The 17,844-nt window shown below is 41.8% G+C and overlaps 3 protein-coding genes across 5 annotated transcripts; 2 read left to right on the top strand and 1 right to left on the bottom strand.

Moving 5' to 3' along the window:
* The first annotated feature begins 1,722 nt into the window (after positions 1-1,722).
* gins4 (GINS complex subunit 4 (Sld5 homolog)) lies at positions 1,723-6,222 on the top strand. Its single transcript, XM_031732011.2, has 8 exons — positions 1,723-1,991; positions 2,086-2,172; positions 3,874-3,987; positions 4,079-4,176; positions 4,277-4,365; positions 4,489-4,579; positions 4,717-4,821; positions 5,157-6,222. The coding sequence occupies exons 1-7, from the start codon at positions 1,893-1,895 to the stop codon at positions 4,811-4,813; spliced, it is 675 nt and encodes a 224-aa protein (XP_031587871.2). The 5' UTR covers positions 1,723-1,892; the 3' UTR covers positions 4,814-4,821; positions 5,157-6,222.
* Positions 6,223-6,392: 170 nt separating this feature from the next.
* Positions 6,393-8,507, top strand: zgc:77112 (uncharacterized protein LOC406459 homolog). Of its 2 annotated transcripts, XM_039621271.1 has the most exons (4): positions 6,393-6,769; positions 6,865-7,025; positions 7,165-7,236; positions 7,465-8,507. In XM_039621271.1, exons 2-4 carry the CDS (start codon positions 6,955-6,957, stop codon positions 8,330-8,332), a joined length of 1,011 nt encoding a protein of 336 aa, XP_039477205.1. In that variant the 5' UTR covers positions 6,393-6,769; positions 6,865-6,954; the 3' UTR covers positions 8,333-8,507. The 2 variants fall into 2 exon arrangements, with proteins under 2 accessions (XP_039477205.1, XP_031587880.2); XM_031732020.2 differs by having other exon boundaries at positions 6,393-7,025.
* A 672-nt stretch (positions 8,508-9,179) lies between these two features.
* Positions 9,180-17,752, bottom strand: LOC116314125 (phytanoyl-CoA hydroxylase-interacting protein). 2 transcript variants are annotated; one of them, XM_039621272.1, is made up of 5 exons: positions 17,677-17,752; positions 12,787-12,963; positions 10,597-10,771; positions 10,241-10,358; positions 9,180-10,154 (listed from the first exon to the last, which is right to left on the bottom strand). In XM_039621272.1, exons 2-5 carry the CDS (start codon positions 12,952-12,954, stop codon positions 9,611-9,613), a joined length of 1,005 nt encoding a protein of 334 aa, XP_039477206.1. In that variant the 5' UTR covers positions 12,955-12,963; positions 17,677-17,752; the 3' UTR covers positions 9,180-9,610. The 2 variants fall into 2 exon arrangements, with proteins under 2 accessions (XP_039477206.1, XP_031587881.1); XM_031732021.2 differs by lacking the exon at positions 17,677-17,752 and adding an exon at positions 15,081-15,143.
* Positions 17,753-17,844: the final 92 nt, after the last annotated feature.

Raw genomic sequence — 17,844 nt, 5'->3', positions numbered from 1 at the left:
CTGGGTGTAGCCTGTGGTATGAGGTCTGGTCAGCAGCATTGTCTTAATCTAAGTGCTTGACACATTCTATGACCCTTTTCCTGTAACCACTACCTGTGTCTCGATTCAGAGCCTCATAAGTATTTTTGTCAGTGAGCAGTGACAAATTCTTCTCAATATAGTCTTTCTGTTATTTGTGTTTGCTGATGTGCATTAAGGAAACTGCAGCTGTCTGAGGCATGTGGTGAGAGCTGCAACCTTGCAGGTCTGATGTAGTCCAGATAAGTTCAAAGGATGCTGATAGCGTGCAACACTGAACATCACTATGGTGGCTGCAGTGCAGGGAAAAAATATGAAAGAACTTTGAAGCAAGTGCAATGAGGAGTGACGAGAAGGAGCAAATAGGACAAATGAGATACTGCAGTAAGGCTGTCTGAAAGAGCTGCAATGAGTGAAGCAGATGATCTCTGAATTCACACTAATGAAACTGCAGATTAAGAGCCCAGATAACATGTAGATCTAGCTCCCAGATTGGATTTTGAAGACAGAAACCATCTCTACTTTTAAGATTAGGTTTAAAACTTTCATTTTTTGATAAAGTATATAGTTAGGGCTGGATCAGGTGACCCTGAACCCTCCCTTAGTTAAACTGCAATAGGCCTAAGCTGCTGGGGGGCTTCCCATGATGCAATGAGCATTTCTTCTTAACTCAACTCTATTCACACTCTGTGTGTTTATATGCTGCTTTGTATTTAATCATTAGTTATTTTTAATCTCTGGCTCTTTTCCGCAGTGTCGTTTTTGCTTCCTCCCTCCCCACTCATCCCCGACCACTCACGGCACGGCCTCCCTGAGCCTGGTTCTGCCTGGGGTTTCTTCCCATTAAAAGGGAGCCGCTTGCTCATAATGATTCATCTGATTGTTTGAGTTTCTTTTTATTGGTTTAGAGTCTTTGCTTTACAATACAAAGCACCTTTACTGTTTACTGGCAACTGTTGTTTTGGCAATTAAATTTTATCAAATTGAATGACATGCTGATTTAGGAAATCAAACTGACTTCTACGGCATCAGTTATTTCTTTGTGTGTTTGTAATAATCACAATCTTTTGGTATTTCTTGAGTGAATATGCCGTACCCTGTGCTGTCACTGTCTTTTATATAGTGTCTATTATATTATGTCTATTAGTGGTATAGGAAACATTTCTATGAGGTTTTTCTAGATCATAATTAATGCTTGAGTTATATATTTGATAGTATTAGCAGTAATTATCTGTAAATATATAAAATATATAATAAATCTATATAAAGATATCTCTCGCAATATAAGCACAATAACATAACCACTAATTATGATGCGTGAAAACGCCATAGAAATGCTTCTCCCACCACTTTCTACCACTCTAGCATTACTTACAACAATCTTCAGCAACATGCAATATTTTGAGTGTATTGCTCGTATTCACAGCACGTGTTATATAGATTAGATTCCCTCAGTTTTGTATTTCAGGAAAAACCGGGCTCATTGAACTTTTAAAGTTTGCGCTCCTGTAGCAGAAAATCCTCAACATCCCCGATCAATATCCTTCCTGAATGTCTAGAAACTAATTTACTGTCTTTTATTGAATGCTCCGTCCAATTATTAATAAAAACTATACTAAGCCTACGAGAAGGCTTGCCTGACAAGCTAAACTCAGGTAAATGGGCACATTGTAAATCTCGCGAGAAGAATCCCAGTGGCGCGAATAAACAACGAGTTTTTCCGCTAACTTGTGGCTGCTGTGACAGTAGTAGTCGCATTGGTACATTTTCCCTCATATTATTCAGTTTTAATTGCTCTGTTTTTATTATTAATTTATTTTTAATTCAAGAGATATTCTGCGTTTTGGTGAAACGTTGTATTTTTACTGAAAACCATGTCGGACGCTTTGTCTGATGACGGCAGCGACTTCAACCAGGATGACACCCAGGAGGATGTTATGACCCCGGCGGAGCTGATCGCTAAACTGGAAGAAGTAGGCCAGATTATTCCCCTGACGTGCAGACTCTTCACCTCTATTAGATATTCAGCACCGTCTTCACTGTTGTGTCCGTGTGTGTCGCCCACAGGCTTGGCTAAATGAGAAGTTCTCACCGGAGCTGCTGGAGAACAAATCAGAGGTGGTGGAGTGTGTGATGGAGCAGCTGACTCATATGGTAAACTACCCGGGGAATACCTCCTGCGGTGTGGGTTGTTTCTAATGTTCAGCAGCATGCATGGTTATAGTTGAGTTTCTGAATTGCAAAACAGCAACTGAAACGCGAAGGACTGCAACCTATGAGAATGTGCATGACTGATTCAAATGCAGCAGAGGGAAAACTATATACAGTACTGTGCAAAAGTCTCGAGCCACCTCTCACTTCTTTATGTTTTGCTATGATGTAGTGAAATTGACATGCAGAATGTAAGGCAAAAGAGTTGGTACAATTCTAATGAGCTTGAAAGTCCATATTCCGTATGACCACCTTTATGTTATACACAGCCTGAACTCTCTCGGGCAAGCTTTCTTGTAATTTCTTTAAGTAATCTTCAGGAATTGTTCTCCAGACTTCTTAAAGGACATTAAAAGCTCTTTGATGTTGGCTGCCTTTTGTTCTGTTCTCTGTCAACATGATCCCACACTGCTTCAATAATGTCGAGGCCAATCCATGACTGATAGTGTTCCACTGTGTGGGGTTTTTTTTTGTTTTTGTTTTTTATGTTTGGGGGGGTTTTTTTGTTTTTTTTCCCCATCCAGGTATGCTTTTACTGCATTGGCAGTGTGTTAGGGATCATTGCCATGCTGAAAAATGACTTGTTCAGAAAAGAACCTGTCCAGTTTGCACAATTTTATTTAATGGCACACATGCTGAGATATACCAAGCTGATTCTCAATGGTTAGTAGCTCAGTGAGAATCATCTTGTTGGTGTAGAAATATAATTTCATACCTGTAAAATGTTTTTTTTCTTTGGCATTTTTAATAGATTCAACTAAAGGATTGAAAACAAAGAATGTGTTTTTTGCTACAGGCTCCCAGTAGCAAAGTCCCTAAAGTAACACGTTAAAATAGCTTCTTTGCTAAGTTGTCTGTTGTTTTTGTAGACGCATTACTGGCTTTTCCTTCGAATTCGGTACCTTTTCGTGCTCGGATGATTCATAGGTCAATGTTAAGTGTCTTAACAAACAACAAACAAAAGTAGGTGCATTCCACCTCTTCTAAACTGTGAATTTTGCTTTTTTTTAACCCATAAAAAGCAAAGGTTTGTAGAAAAATACCCATTACAATTCACTAGAGCTCAAAATGCCACTTTATACACACAAATTAATTTATTTTTCAGTTGGAGTTTAAAGAAAGTAATTTACTTTTCAGTGGGTCAAAAAACATCATCAAATGTTCAAAATATAGAAGTTGAATTCGGGAATATCTGAGATTTCTGCTTTTTGTTCATTTACTTGAATTATTACAAAAATGTTTTAATTTCTTCTGTCACCTGACAGATCAGCACTTCATTGCTGGTTTTCTTATGATTTAGTTTTATTAGTATGGATAAATTGATCTATAGGAAGACCTGCAATTGATATCAAGACTTTGATGGTCATGTCAAATGTAATGTGGTGGCTTCAAAATAAAATCTCAAACAATTCAGGGCAATGTGGTTTGCTCTGTGGCAAACTACTATCTAAAGCTGCTGCCTGTCAGTAGGACCTTGATTACATTACTATACATCCAGCTGTGGAGATTCATTCAGTTCAGATGATTAGGATGGTATTAACACTGTGATATTCAAACATATCCCAGGGCTGTTGCTTTTCTGGTCATTCTGAGTAGACCTGAATAAAAGGACCCTTTAATTTCTGACAGTTTTGTCACCAACAGGAGTCCAACTTGCAGCGGGTGAAGAAAGGCGATGCAAAGGCCAGCATCCATCGCATGGAAATAGACAGGATCCGCTACGTTCTCAGCAGCTACCTGCGCTCTCGTCTGCAGAAGGTCGGTTGGGTCAGCGCCACAAAACTGAGTTTTGTCTCACTTGGTGGCTGTTGGTGACATATGCCTCCCCTTTTGTGCTGTTTATGTCTAGATTGAAAAGTATTTCCCACATGTCTTGGAGAGAGAGAAGTCTCGGGGTGAGGGCGAGCCGTCTCTGCTTTCGCCTGAGGAGTTTGCTTTTGCCAAAGAGTGAGTGTGCTGGAATAAAGTCGTTTAAACCGCTGCGGTTCTTGCAACACTTGGGGTTTTTAAAAAAAAAAAATCACACGCCAACACATCTGGCTTGCAGGTATTATGCCAACACTGAAAGCTACCTAAAGGCTGTAGCACTGAAGCGCATGCCATCCAACTTACAGACTGTGGATATGATCAAAGCAGGTAAGGTGTCATTCTGTGTCTAAAATGGTGATACTATTAGCCCATGTAGACAGATGGTGACGTTTGCTGTGACATTTTCACTGACCATTGCACTCGTTTCACCACTGTGTATCCTAATGTTAGTGCCTGAGCCCTGCCTGGACTCCTTTGTGTTTCTGCGAGTGAAAGAGAGACAGGAAAACATCCTGGTAGAGCCTGAAACGGAGGATCAGAGGTTTGTTTGTCAATATTTCTCTTTATGTGCTATTATTTAGGCATCCAGTAGGTGGCAGTGTTGCCTTCTTGCATTCACTAACCTTTTTCTGTATAGATACTAAACTGATAAAATCTCCACTGTGTCTCTTCTATCAGAGAGTATGTCGTGGATCTCGACGAGGGCTCTCAGCACCTAATGCGTTATCGAACTATAGCTCCACTTGTGTCAAGCGGAGCTGTGCAGTTGATATGAATGAAAAGGTCAGTACCAGCGAGCCTTGACTGAGCCATCTTTGTCATTAACTCAATACTGCCCTCACACCCTCTTCTACAGGCATCTAATAATTCATTTCTGCAGCTCTTACATAAGCCGTGGCTTTGCGGTGACATCTGGATTTATTTTTAGCGCTTACTTTTTTCTCTTTCCTTTTTTCCCTTTTTGAGTGTTCATTGTCTCTTGGCAACAGATAATAAAAAACCAACATTGAAATTTTAAAGCACCATGATGTGTTTACAACAAATTTTAGTTGTCTTCTCTAAACTAAACTACAGTTAACAGTCAAGTGCAATTAATATTGGTCTTTTATATGTTGCAGGTTGCTTATTACTGTGGATCCAGGAGACATTCCTGAAATAAAGACTGCGCAGAGATCACATCAGGAAGCATGCCCTTCATCCTCACCTTTCATCCAGAATAAGGACTGACTTTTAGGATGTAAATATAGGGACGTTTGTAGCACCATGGCACCAGAATTTAATTCTGTGGGGGTGGGGGGACACAATCGAGGTCACTGCCAGCGGGAACTAAAAGCTGCGGATGAACCCTGTTTACTAAACTAGGTTTTTGCAGCGCTGAGTTTGTATTTTTGGATCTTTTTAATCATGTCATGATATATGCTTTGTTGTGTAGTACGTTGGTGTGCGTGTGACTGATAAAGACAGCTCTGTCTAATCTGTTTATTCATTACTCCTCATGTTGCTCCATCCAAATGATTCATGTTATTGGATGATTTCTCAGCTGCTCAATAACCGGATGCATCAGATGACCCGACGGTGAAATTTCATCAGTTCACTTGGCATCATAACGCCTTCCATCCCGAGGTGCTCATGCTAGATGTGCATGCATCTTTGCAAGATCAGGGTTTGTTTGCTGTGATTTAAGGACATTCACACTTGAATTAACATGCTTTAATGTCATAGATTATCCTGTTAATGCTCATGTAGCTGTTGTACATCGTGACATTATTCTTTTTCACATGTTGAAAGTTTCCTTTTTGACTTTGCTTTAAACTTTAACCTAAAAGATGTTATGATAGCATTGTTATGTAAGTGTTTCAGCGGGAGCAATCAGTGCTTATTGTTTGCCTTCACATAAATTCACCAGTAATTAGAACTAACAATGGATTGAAAGAGTGGGCTTAGCAACACAGAGTAATCAAGACGACTGTCTAACTCTTAAACTGCATTCATAGAAGACCTGGAGAAGAAATGTTACTTGATGTTCTGATTAATGTCATATAGTGTGTGCCTTGACCTGGTAAAATCAGGAACAAATCAAGTTGATTTGGATGTCTGATAGCATACAGTGTGGTTTTGAGGGGAACGGGCCTGTTATTATTCCTATTAAAATGTTGGAAAATAAAATAAATATTCCCTCAGGCATCGAAGATAGTTTGAAATGTGACTTGGAGAAAAAATAAAATGATTGTGAAAGAATTGCATTTATTAAACACTACACCATTTTTTTAGGCTTTGTAGAATCTTGACATTTGTACCAGTTTTTAATCATTTCACGGTAATTGTAAAGTCATAAAAATGTCCTGTAGTTTGGTGGCACCAGTCTCAGTAAAGATAGGTCTTCCATGTGTGGATATGTGTGGAACTCGATATACTCGCATACGCACATGGACTGATTCCTGAATAGCTTCCTCGGCTAAGTGACCAGACTGCTGAGAGTTGTTTGTAATCCGGCCCTCCTCAGGTTTGCACATGCTGATGGACCGTGGGGCAGTGATCCCTTTAGAGCAGGCGCTAGATAGCAAAGGTTTGGAGCCATGCCCAGGCCTCTGTGGGATCTGTGTCCACTAACAGGTGTGAGAATAAAGGGCAGGATGACCTGGATAGTTTCCATATTGCAGAGTGGAATTACACAAAGAAGACTTTTATGTACTTAATGCACATCGTCAACACTGGACAATGAATGTGCAAGGTGACGATACAAATATTTAACTTCACATAAATATACATGGTTAACATTTAGGTGTGTTCATATGTTTCTTTCCCATAATTAAATTATTTATTTAGACATAAAGAGAAACAAAGTCACAAGCTGATTGGCCAGGACAGCGAAGAGGGTGGAGTTTACAATATGACATCTAAACTGAGGTCATATAAATGCGTTGTGCCAGATTCTCCTGTGGGGAACAACTGACAACACGACTACAACACGCTACTCATGGGAGATTGTAAGTACATTTTTAAATGTCAGAATTACACACAAAGATTGTTGCATGTTGTCACATACCAATCTTTGTGTGCAATTTTTTTTCTTTTTTACATACAGATTTTGTTCTAATTGTGACAGATTTTTTTTCTGTTTTCCAGAACTCCAAACATTGAGGACAATATTCCCATCACTCAGCATAGGAATACCAGCATGGAGATGTCCAGTACATCGTAAGCAGACACAACACACACACACACACACAAACTGTGCAGATTAGCTTGCACAACTTCTTTAGGGGTTAAATTAAAATTACCATCATATTTTTTATCAGATCACTTTCACATTATGATGCCTTCCTTAAAAGCCCTGCATAAACATGTAATGACACAACTGCGATACATACAAAGATATATTCACATTTCCAGTCAGTACTGAGGTCCCCGTGTGTTTCTTGTTAGTGTCCTGCCAGTGGTTGGCTTTGGGTCGATGGCTCGGTCAGCCGGACTGCTGGAGATTGCTGTCAGGCTGTGCTTGAACCAGCGTAAACAACTGTGTCCTCATGTCTGGGTTCCCATCCTGAAACCCCAGCGATCCTGCATCCGTCCTCCAGCTTCAGAGCACTTATCCTCTGACATCTTGAGCCAAGTCTTTCTGCCCCGTCCTTCCTCACCTTTCCTCGATGACTTGGACGACGGCGATGATGTGTTGTTCCCAATCAAGAGCAAACGTGTGGTTTTTGCCGACTCGCGGGGATTGTCTCTAACAGCCGTGCGAGTGTTTTCCGACGAAGAAGAGCAGTCTGACCTCGACGTGCTGCCATCGCTGCAGTCTTTGGGCAGCATGACAGAGGATGGCTACAGCTGCACAGTCAGCACCTGCTGCCCAGGAACACGGCTCAAACTGGGCTTCCCGCAGCCATCTGCAGATTTCCAGGCCTTTCGAGCCAAGCTGGCAGAGAGCATGGTCATCTTGGAGAACTGCAGTATCAGCGAGAAGGCCCTCCGGGGTACCGTGAGAGTTAGGAATGTCAGCTACCAGAAGGATGTGCGTGTGCGCATCACCTTTGACTCGTGGCAGAGCTACAGAGACGTGCCCTGCACATACCTGCAGAAACGCTTCGGAGGACCTCAGACGGACATCTTTGAATTTGACATTACCATTCCTAAAGTGCTAGATGCGAAAAGGAAGATTGAGTTCTGTTTAAGTTATTTGCCAGGAGGGCACAGCGAGCCTTTTTGGGACAATAACGATGGACAAAATTACAGCATTACAGTGAGTGTGAACTCACATCTGTGCCATGGGAAGAATCAAAGTGAAAGGGCATGACTCACTCAACCTAAAAGTGATCCTGTTTTTTCCCCCTCGTGTATACTATATCAGTCCTGGGTGAAGGTTTAGTGTACATTTTTGTGTTTTTCTGTGAAATGTTACTTCTTTGATTTTTGATCATGTTTAGACTGCTTAGTAACAGTTTTATATTGTAAAAGTGTCTTTAAAACAGGTCAGTTTTGGTGTCAGTTCCTTTCACATTAAGCATCACACACTGTCCACGCTCTGCTGGCGTGTCCTGCATTTTGGCCCATTACCACAGGATGAATTATTGTTGTGCAACAGGGAGGGGATCCCTTTCACTTTAGGCATTTCTGGGATTCCCATGTAGGTCAGAGATTACTGGGCAGGGACAAACAGGAGGCCAATAGCAGAAGCCGCTAATCTTAGCACAGCTGCCAAAGAGCGACTGCAGGGAGCTTTGAGAGCTTCCTCATTACCTTTCTCTTATGTTCAAACACTGAACCGCCTCCTAATGGCTTTTAGTGTTACAAAGTATCACACAGTTCTGCAGTAAAAAGTCTTTCCTGCAACAATTTCTTAGTCACAACCTTACATTTAAAGTGAAGCAGGAAAGTATTCAGCAAGGATGCTGGAAACTAACGTTCATGTTTCAGTGTAGTATAAGTGATTAGACTTCATTTTGTAGGAGACACATGTTTGAGAGGTGATCACAATAAGCTGAAATAATCTCCACAGGAAAAAAAAAACAGTTTACACGCCGTCACACCAGCTTTGACTTGTCACAGCAGAGAAAGAGCAGGAGGACTGATGATGGCTGACTAAGCTATGGAAATGAGCAAGTGTCCATATTAGAAAAACCTCACCTTGACTATGACTTTGCCTGATTTTCCCTACTGCAACAAGTCAAAATGTCAGCTGTGAAAAAAAAACACATCAAAGGGAAAATGGGAAAAACTTTAAAAAAAAGAAAAAGAAAAAAAAGACACAACACCATGATGATGCCAGAAAAAACAGTCTTCTTAAGCCTGCTGTGTTTTCAGTGCATTTTTTTGTAATGGATGCATGTTCATTGTATTTCCAGCTGTGATTAGGATGGAGTAATGCTATACACACTTTTATAAGTCTTCTAGTTTAAATACACTATCTGGTCCAGGCAGGAGGGAGGAGGGAAAGCAGCACGAGTGCACCCTGAGAGGTGACTCTTTCCACAGTGTTCTGACCTACACATGATGGGCTCAACCATCTTTTTGCATCACAGCGTCTGTCTTCGCTGCAGACTTGCACACTTCAAGTTTTGCACCAGCGCTTCCCTCAGCGTCCCACACTGATGTTGCACACTTTGCAGCTCGGGTCTTTCTTGGCATTGGCGGTGGTCAGACTCATAAGCTGGTGCCCGCTGATCTGCTCCACGCCGCCCTGATCCAAGTGAACCGGCTCGGTGAACAGCACCTCGAGAATGACGTCGCTGGCGTGGCAGTACAAGGGCTCCTCCCCGGGTCTCTGAGGGGCAGTGTAAGTCAGAAAGGGGTTGGAAGCCAAGTCCAGCATAGGGAGGCGGGTGCGGCAGAAGGCATCTCCCTCTGAGCCAACAGGGGCGAGCACCAGCACCACATAGTGGTAGGCCGTGTACATGCAGTAGAAGTCTGCAAAATACAGGCAGATGTTGGGGTTTAGCAGGTGTCCAGCCGGGATCTGAAACCGCAGGGGTCCATACGGGGAGTCTTTGGGAGGGAGCCCTGTATCAAACTCTGTGTTGCAGCTGAAGAAGACTCCGTGCAGTTTGCCGCTGATGGGTGAGCCGTGACTCCCACTGGTGTCTTTGAGGGCTGGACGCATCAGACCTCCACACTCCTTTCTAATTCCATACATGAAAAGGAAAATGAGTTATTGCACTCCGTTCTTATGGGAATGTATAATATAGAGAAAGAGTGAAGTGCCTACCTGACATAATCAAAGTAGTCTGGGTGCTGGTTGCGATAAAAGACCGAGAATTTCAGAAGCCTCCCCGCTGAGCCCTTGGCCTTGTCGAGAAGCTGCTGTAGGTGTTCCATGGCGTAGTCTGCAAAGTTTAAGTTTTGAAGCTGTGAAACTACTTGAAGTCTGCACTACTTTCAAATGCTAATGACTATCCAGTGCTGAGACAGACTTGTGGGTTGTTGTCTTTTGGGGGGAGTTTTGCCATTTTTGTGCGCTGCGTTTTTTGTTCCTCTCTTGTATCACTTTGGTCAGATCTCTGATGTTTGACTGCATGCATAATCACTGTTATTTTAGTCACAACACATGAGTGCATGTCTTACCCCCAGTGCAAAACTCCACCACCTGGCTCCACTCTGACACCAAGTAATCACCATCTGGCTGTCGGACAGCAGTTTGAACAGCAACACAGTATTCTGTCCGCGGGCTGAGGAACCAGTGTCCCCTCACTGCCATGGGGAGAGGCACGGCTTTGGCCACCAGCTTGGTCGGCACATCCTGCAGAATGAAGCAGGAAACAGGTGACACCAGGGTACAGGATGCAAGCCTTTAACGGTCTGCCGCATCCATCATTTACATTTCAAAGCCGATGTAGATGCAATTGTTAGTCAAGCATTTCCTTCCATAAACTTTGCCTTTATTAATGTGAGATTCCATTTTTAAGCCCCAGCTGCTGTAACTAGGATACATCTAATCAAAACAGCAGCTTCGTTTTGACCAAGGCCTCTGAGCAGCACAGCTAATTACTACAGGCTCAGAGGTCCATATATCCATAGCAACATCTCTGATGCAAGTTTGTTTGTGCCTCTTCGTGTATCAGAGAGAAATCATATCCTCCATCTAAGAAGAGCTCGCTCAGTACTACCCCTGCCTTGACTTCACAAAAGCACTTTTCAGTTTGTGAATGCGTGCTGCAATAATATGCCATAATTACAGTCGGCATTTTGCATCTGCGGAGATAGCAACTGTTTCTTTTCATTATCATTATTTCAGGCTACAGGCATGCCATCAGTATAACTATTAAAAAGAACACGAGGACAAAAGGGAAGAAAATTTAAAAGATGATTAGAAGGAAAAAAAAGGTTTTGAAATGTATAAATAGAGAATAAAGCTTGTGGTGGCTTTGGATGTGTGGAGCAGGGAAGAGGGAATGCATAGCTGTTGAAGTCTTTGGAGTTAGTAGGGTTTCATCATTAAGTTTAAGTTTAATTATCACACAGTTTATTTTTAATGTCTGAGTAATAGCTCATAGTGCTGGCGGGGGGACAGAAGTAACCCTTAACAAGATGATGATCAACAGCGACTTAATGAACCACAGAAAAGCTGCAGGTTTCAGAATGGCCAAGTCATGACTTTAGCCCATTTGAGATGCGACTGTGACCTGAAGAGAAGATGCACAGTCATGAAATCTCAGAGTCCACAAAGGCCTCATAAGCAGCTACAGGAAATGAGCAATGAAGTTTTTGCTGGTAAAGGAGATAAAACGAGTTCATGAAGTGAAGAGTTCTTTTTCCGCCTTGCACTGTAAGAGGTGACTCAGCACTTCAGGTACAGATATGAACTGCTGTTGTGTTGAGTCATGTTATGTTTGTCTTTAATTGGGACGTCAGTGCTGAATGAAAATCAGACCGGGCTGTATGAGTAACATAGAGGTTCTGGTAACTACAAAGGAGTTCACCAGCTTCTGTGGAACTGCACACTGCATGAGTGTATTTCTAAAATTCATCCAAGTCAGCAATCTATCTTGCTCACACTGAAAATGCTGCATAGCTGGAATAATGTTTAGATTAACTTTAAGTGGAACTAAGTTCAACAGGAGTTCCAGCCGTTCTGTGGGTCTGAGCTGCTAGCATGGCTCAGAGCAAATGAAGATATGTCTTATATATTTAATATGACCCAGAGAGAGCAGATGGAAAGAAGCTGGTAGCTACACATCTCTTCCCTATGCTCAAGATTAATAGACTCTGACCAATGTTAAAGATAAAACTAAAAAAAAGATTTGTTGTCACATTATATCTGCGTTTCATGAAATCTTTTAAATTAACAAATTTAACCATGCACATGGGAAGGAATTAACATGAAAACGTCTCCATGCTGCAGCTGAATCTGTCAGGTTTTGTCCACTTTCAAAAAAATATATAATAAAAGAAACAATGTGCAAGTGAGTCACTGGCCCGAAGCTGTTGACTGCACACATTTTCCTTTTCGCTTGTATTGGAAGTGACTGAAAGGGCACAACCACAGTTTTCTGTGTTCCGAGTAACAACGTGTAAGGCAGTCATCTGCTCAGCAAAGCAGACGTCGATGAAAATCGAATGATTTCCTGCCTCGTTCGTGCTGCCCGCTGTTAATTAGGAAATGACGCACAGTAAACGGATGATGAAGACGAACACTGTGACCGGTGTGAATCTGGAGCATGAGTCTAGATGACACCAATACAGAGCGGGCTGCCTTCGGGGAGGAGGTGGGGGAAAGGTATGTGAGGTCATGCTGGAGTTACAGAATGATCAAACCCTGTGTTTGAAGCGGTTGGGGTCCCTGTTGGCCTTGCGGCTTAAGTCGATGAAGAAGTGTGTGGCTCTGGCCGTGTCCTCGGGGGTCATGTCCCACATGATCCGGAAGGAGTCGCAGGTCACCTCACAAATCTGGATATTACAGGGGGTCGAAAGGGGAGCATCCATGTCTGTAATCTGCCATTAGAATTAGAGATAAAAGCACTGAGTTAGATTGTAATAAGGCGATGTAATACTGGTGCTGTAGATGGGGGTGGGGGATATCTGCTAAGAGATTAAACTGTGTCACTGTACAACAGTTCAAAACAAAACACCTCAGCTGAATCAAATTAACCTTTCATTTAGAGATCTGTGTCCAAGCTCTTTCTTCACTGCCCCCCCTTCCTCCCTTAACTGACATTTCCCATCATTGCACAACTCAATACGCTCCCAGCTGAGTGACTGGCCCCTGTTTTCCCCCCGTGCATTTCATAATCCACCTACAGCAGTCTCTCAGCAACCACACGTCTCGCTGCCTCCCTCAATCTTCTCCTGTAATTCGCAAAGGGGTCACAAACAAAAACCTTTCCATACCCGTCAGCAGGCATTCAAACGTAAAAGGGAAAACTTTCTAAACATTTCTGTCTCCTTGCTGAAATCCGCTCCTTTTCAAAACTGCCAGCGACGCGACTCCTTACAGCTCAAGGAAAGTAGGGAGGTTTAAGCATCTGTAGCAGGTGATGTATGATCATATTTCCTGAGCTGCCCATCAGCAGTTCGATCTAGGCTGCTGCACATAGCCTTGAGTATCAGGCTGGAAGCAATTTGTTGGCCAGCCTGTGTTTGTCCCATTAACTGTCACCTACCCTCCTCTTAAATGATGGTAACTCTCTTCAGTGTGTCCACAGTGCTCCTGTTTATCCCAGCTTGCTTGCAGTTTTCATCAGTCTATTGTTACTGCAACAGTCTCCTCCACAGCTACAGTATATTTACTGATCTCTTGCAGTATTTTCAACACCAAAGCAGCATTTTGCATATTTCTCTTATTAGCCCTGGCACAGTGAGCACGTGGCAAATATGTGTTCAAAAATAACTCCCCCCGTTGTGGTCCCTGTGATCCTACAAATTGCCTGGTTTAGAGTCATTGTCTGATTGCCGGGTCTGCAAAGGTGCGCCCCACCCGTCAGTGTGATGGACAGGCTGCGGTAGCTCATTAAAGCCTGTGAACTGTGAAATTTGTGCGATGGCTCGTGCACACGGGCAACCGGGGCAGGGAGCCGCACCGTGCACGTGCAGGTCCACGCGTCTGTTTTCCAGCTGCTGTTCTCTTTTCTTGCCATAGTGTGCCTTTTTTTTCAGAGATAGAAACTGGGGCAACAGAAGATTCTCTCAGGACAAGTCATCAAAGCTCCCCGTGCGTCTACATATGCTCCACTTTTGGATGGCAGAGATGTGAACACAGTTCAAATTCAGGTTGCCATACCATTCACACAATTACATTTCTCTCACTTAGAAAAAAAAGCCGATTATCTCCACCACATTACCAGCTTTAACAGACAGCTGCTCCAAATAAGGCAATTTGGTCTAACTAATAATTATTATGAGTACACATCATAACTCATAATTCATCTAGAAGTGCATAATTAGGCTACAGTTCACATCTCTGGCTGAAGTACATAACACACACACAGATGTTGTGCTGTAATCATGCATATGGAGCAGGGCATAGAAAGCAGCTCTGTGGTTCAAAGCCACATTTCTTCTTCTTCTTCTTTGAGGAGAATACTTTAAAAGACATTTACATAGCTAGGCGAGAGGGGAGGGAAAAGGCGCAATCTTCTCGCTTTAGTTCTTAAACTGGGATGCTGAAAAGGCAGTCACCGGGTATGAAAATGGAAATATTATCTCTTCCTTAAAGTAGTTTGAAGCGATGCACAGTTGGCACTGACATTTAGGAGAATGACGCCCAATCTCTTTACACGAATCAGTCAGGGCTGCCGTGTGAAATGTCCTCGCAGTCACACGCAAAATGTCATTGGTGGGATTTAATAAATACCCAAAGTTGGCAGGGGGGGGAAGAGAATAAGAGAATAACAAGAGAATAACAATCTGCAAATAAAACTCCAGCATCTGCTGCATTCATCTGACTTCATGTCAAATATATTTGGAGAAAACACACACACACTCACTCACACCCAGGATAAGATCATTTGATGTCAACAACTTGTAAATAGACTCGTTTAATAAATTGATTCATTTTCTGGGACTCAGAATAATGTAACGTGAAGAATAATGTAAAAAAAAAAATTCCTTACTTGTATGAGGCTCAAATTTGAGATGGTAGAAGGTCGTCTTATTTCGCTTTCTACTTGCCTGCTATCGTGCAGCCGATGATAGATCCCCCAGGAAAACTGATTAGGAGGTGAAACGAACACACAGCCTCCTCTCTTCCTCTTTCTCCGTCTGTTTCTCTCTCTCTGTGTCACACAAACACTCTAACCCCCCCACCTCCCACTCCCTGCCTCCCTCTCTCCCCCCCTCCCAATCTCATTTTTCGCTCTGAGCGCTGCACGATGATAACTTGACTCCTCTGCACCCATAAAGGATAAATTAAAAGCTGAAATACAGAAAGAAGGGATAAAAAAAAAAGAAGATTTTTCCAGTTGCAGTGTGACCGCAGCGAGACACTCAGTGTACCTCGGCAGCATCGGAGCTTTCGCCAGCCAACCGTGCACAGCACATCACATCACTCGCTTGTAAATCTGCCCCGAAGCACAAAATCCAAATATACTCTAATCTGAACACTGAACTGCCGACATAAATGTCACCTCTCAGATATGGAGAAAGTCTGGGCTCTGGGAGTCTGAAGGTAGAAAGAATAACTGCTTTTTGCGCACTCAACTTGCCACACATTATTCTAAACAAATTACACTGTGAGTGGTGGCCCATAAAATTACACAGAGTCCTGTCAAGACCTCAAAAAACATACATGTGCCAACTGTCATGCCATATGGACCAACTCCACAGGGCATCTCCCTCTAGCCTATCCGGAGGCGGGGGATGCCACTATCTAAGTCCTGAGTAATCAGATTTCCACTTGCATTCATTTTCTGTGTGATGGGTTTTTTTTTTTTTTGAGCCTGTTCGACCTCACTGGACAACTTAATTTAGGATTGCATCAGAGATTAAAGAGACCCTCCCCAGATTAACGCGTATAATCTGCTACTAAAACAATAGACATGAGTGTAGGCTAAAGAGAGATAACAAAGGGATGAATTTATAGTGCTAGTGAAATCCTTTCACTGTGTTTTATTTAAAAAAAAATGACAAAGATATAGTGCCTTAATTCCACACACTGTGTGGCGTATTGAAAAGCTTCATTTATTTCCAGACAGCCACTGATAAGTGATACCCCTAGAGTATAATTAAACTGCAATCATCCATCATTAGTCATGCCATGACAGCCTCTGTCCAAATAACCTTCCCTGCTTCAGAAATGGGAATAACCAGTTTTTTAGGAGAGCGGTAGGTGTGCGTGTAGAGAAAGCAGAATTTGGCCCCATGTTATGGTGTTCAGAATGTCTCTTATATTTCAATTATGCTTACAAATTGGCATATTTGAGTTGTGTTTTTAAAACAAATATTGTAAATTTATTCTAGTCTCATTCAAGTATTTGCCGAGAGGTCCTTCCCTTATCAAAGGGACCAGGCACTGTTCGACCGGGGGTACCAAAAATCTGTGGCACCCCTAGGAGGAATATACTATTACTACATTTACATAAGCGGATGCTCCCAGAATAATGTATTACACACATGTTCAGTCCACATACTGGGAGAATCTGTGTCCACCAAATTATGAACAAACTCCATAAAAAGTTTTATTAGCAACTTGGCATTTTCTCTGAATAGATGGATTATTCTCAGCACATAATAATACTAAGTGCAATTCTCTTTTTTCTGTCAACATAGTATTTTATTCTATTGCATATAGTATCTTATTCTTATTATCTTATCCTATTCCAGTGTTTTTCTTAATTTTTGCTACTGTAACTTTGCACTGTCGACTTTCTGCTGTGACACAACAAATTGCCCATGTGTGGGGCTAATAAAGCTTATCTTATCTTGTCTTATCTTATCTTATCTTATCTTATCTTATCTTACCTTATCTTACTTCTTCAGCCCTTCACTTGTCCAGTTTGCTCAAATTTTTTAAGGACACCATGTTAAGATATGCCAGATATGACCTTATACTTCTTTGGGAACCACTTTGCTGACTCCCAGTAATAGTATTTTATGTTTGTCAAACTGTGTTGCGTTTGGCATATTTTGTAGATTCAACAAAAGAAACAGGAACTAGTAACAAAGTACCTAAAGACACAATTTAAAATTTCATGCCAAATGAAACACGATTATTTGCTAACTGGTCTGTTATGTGTATACACAACAGTGGTTCAAGTGTTGTGGCTACAAATAACAGACAAACCGAAATGAAAATGAACCAGAAAGCAGCAGATCTCCAAAGAAAAGCTTTGAATCACCTTCAGAAAGCCCAGGGAACTGTTGCTCAAGACTGCTTAAAAATTAGCAGAAAGTCTGACTTCTTGGAAACAAAATATAAAGAAATGAGGGGTGTGTCAAGACTTTTGCATGGACCAAATACCAAATTTTCAATTTGGTATAATTAGTTTGTCCTTTCCTGCTTCGTATTTCTCTCATCCTTCTCTGCATCTTCTATATTATACATTCTATATTATGTATTTACACAATTACAGGTCAGGAGAACCTTTTCACACCCTGCTGCCTAAAATGAAGTTCAATTAACTAGAACAGTATTATATTATGAGATTATTAAGGGATCCTAATAAATTTCAAAGTGTAATATAGTGATTAAGCTGTGTTTGACCTACTCACATCTGCGCATTGAAGCGAACAACGGCCTCTTCCGTTTACTTATGATTATGAGCATCGGTGAGTAGCTACTGCTGTGTTGCATAACAAAGCATATTTATATGTCGGTAAAATAACATTTTTCACATACATACATAAGTCGATCTAAATGTATTAATGTATGCCGGTCTA

The sequence above is a fragment of the Oreochromis aureus genome, linkage group 12 (genome assembly GCF_013358895.1).
Source record: "Oreochromis aureus strain Israel breed Guangdong linkage group 12, ZZ_aureus, whole genome shotgun sequence".
Lineage (NCBI taxonomy): Eukaryota > Metazoa > Chordata > Actinopteri > Cichliformes > Cichlidae > Oreochromis > Oreochromis aureus.
The sequence above is the reverse complement of the archived record's forward strand: the minus strand, read 5'-3'. Positions and strand labels throughout refer to the sequence as shown.

Excerpts from the sequence above, each read along its gene's own strand:
- gins4 (XM_031732011.2), top strand. The coding sequence starts at position 1,893 with ATGTCGGACGCTTTGTCTGATGACGGCAGCGACTTCAACCAGGATGAC. Across the intron at positions 1,992-2,085 it reads TGATCGCTAAACTGGAAGAA|GCTTGGCTAAATGAGAAGTT; the intron begins GTAGGCCAGATT and ends TGTCGCCCACAG. Across the intron at positions 4,580-4,716 it reads CCTGAAACGGAGGATCAGAG|AGAGTATGTCGTGGATCTCG; the intron begins GTTTGTTTGTCA and ends CTCTTCTATCAG.
- zgc:77112 (XM_039621271.1), top strand. The coding sequence starts at position 6,955 with ATGCGTTGTGCCAGATTCTCCTGTGGGGAACAACTGACAACACGACTA. Across the intron at positions 7,026-7,164 it reads CACGCTACTCATGGGAGATT|AACTCCAAACATTGAGGACA; the intron begins GTAAGTACATTT and ends TCTGTTTTCCAG. Across the intron at positions 7,237-7,464 it reads ATGGAGATGTCCAGTACATC|TGTCCTGCCAGTGGTTGGCT; the intron begins GTAAGCAGACAC and ends GTTTCTTGTTAG.
- LOC116314125 (XM_039621272.1), bottom strand. The coding sequence starts at position 12,954 with ATGGATGCTCCCCTTTCGACCCCCTGTAATATCCAGATTTGTGAGGTG. Across the intron at positions 10,359-10,596 it reads GGTGGAGTTTTGCACTGGGG|ACTACGCCATGGAACACCTA; the intron begins GTAAGACATGCA and ends TAAACTTTGCAG. Across the intron at positions 10,155-10,240 it reads GACTACTTTGATTATGTCAG|AAAGGAGTGTGGAGGTCTGA; the intron begins GTAGGCACTTCA and ends GTATGGAATTAG.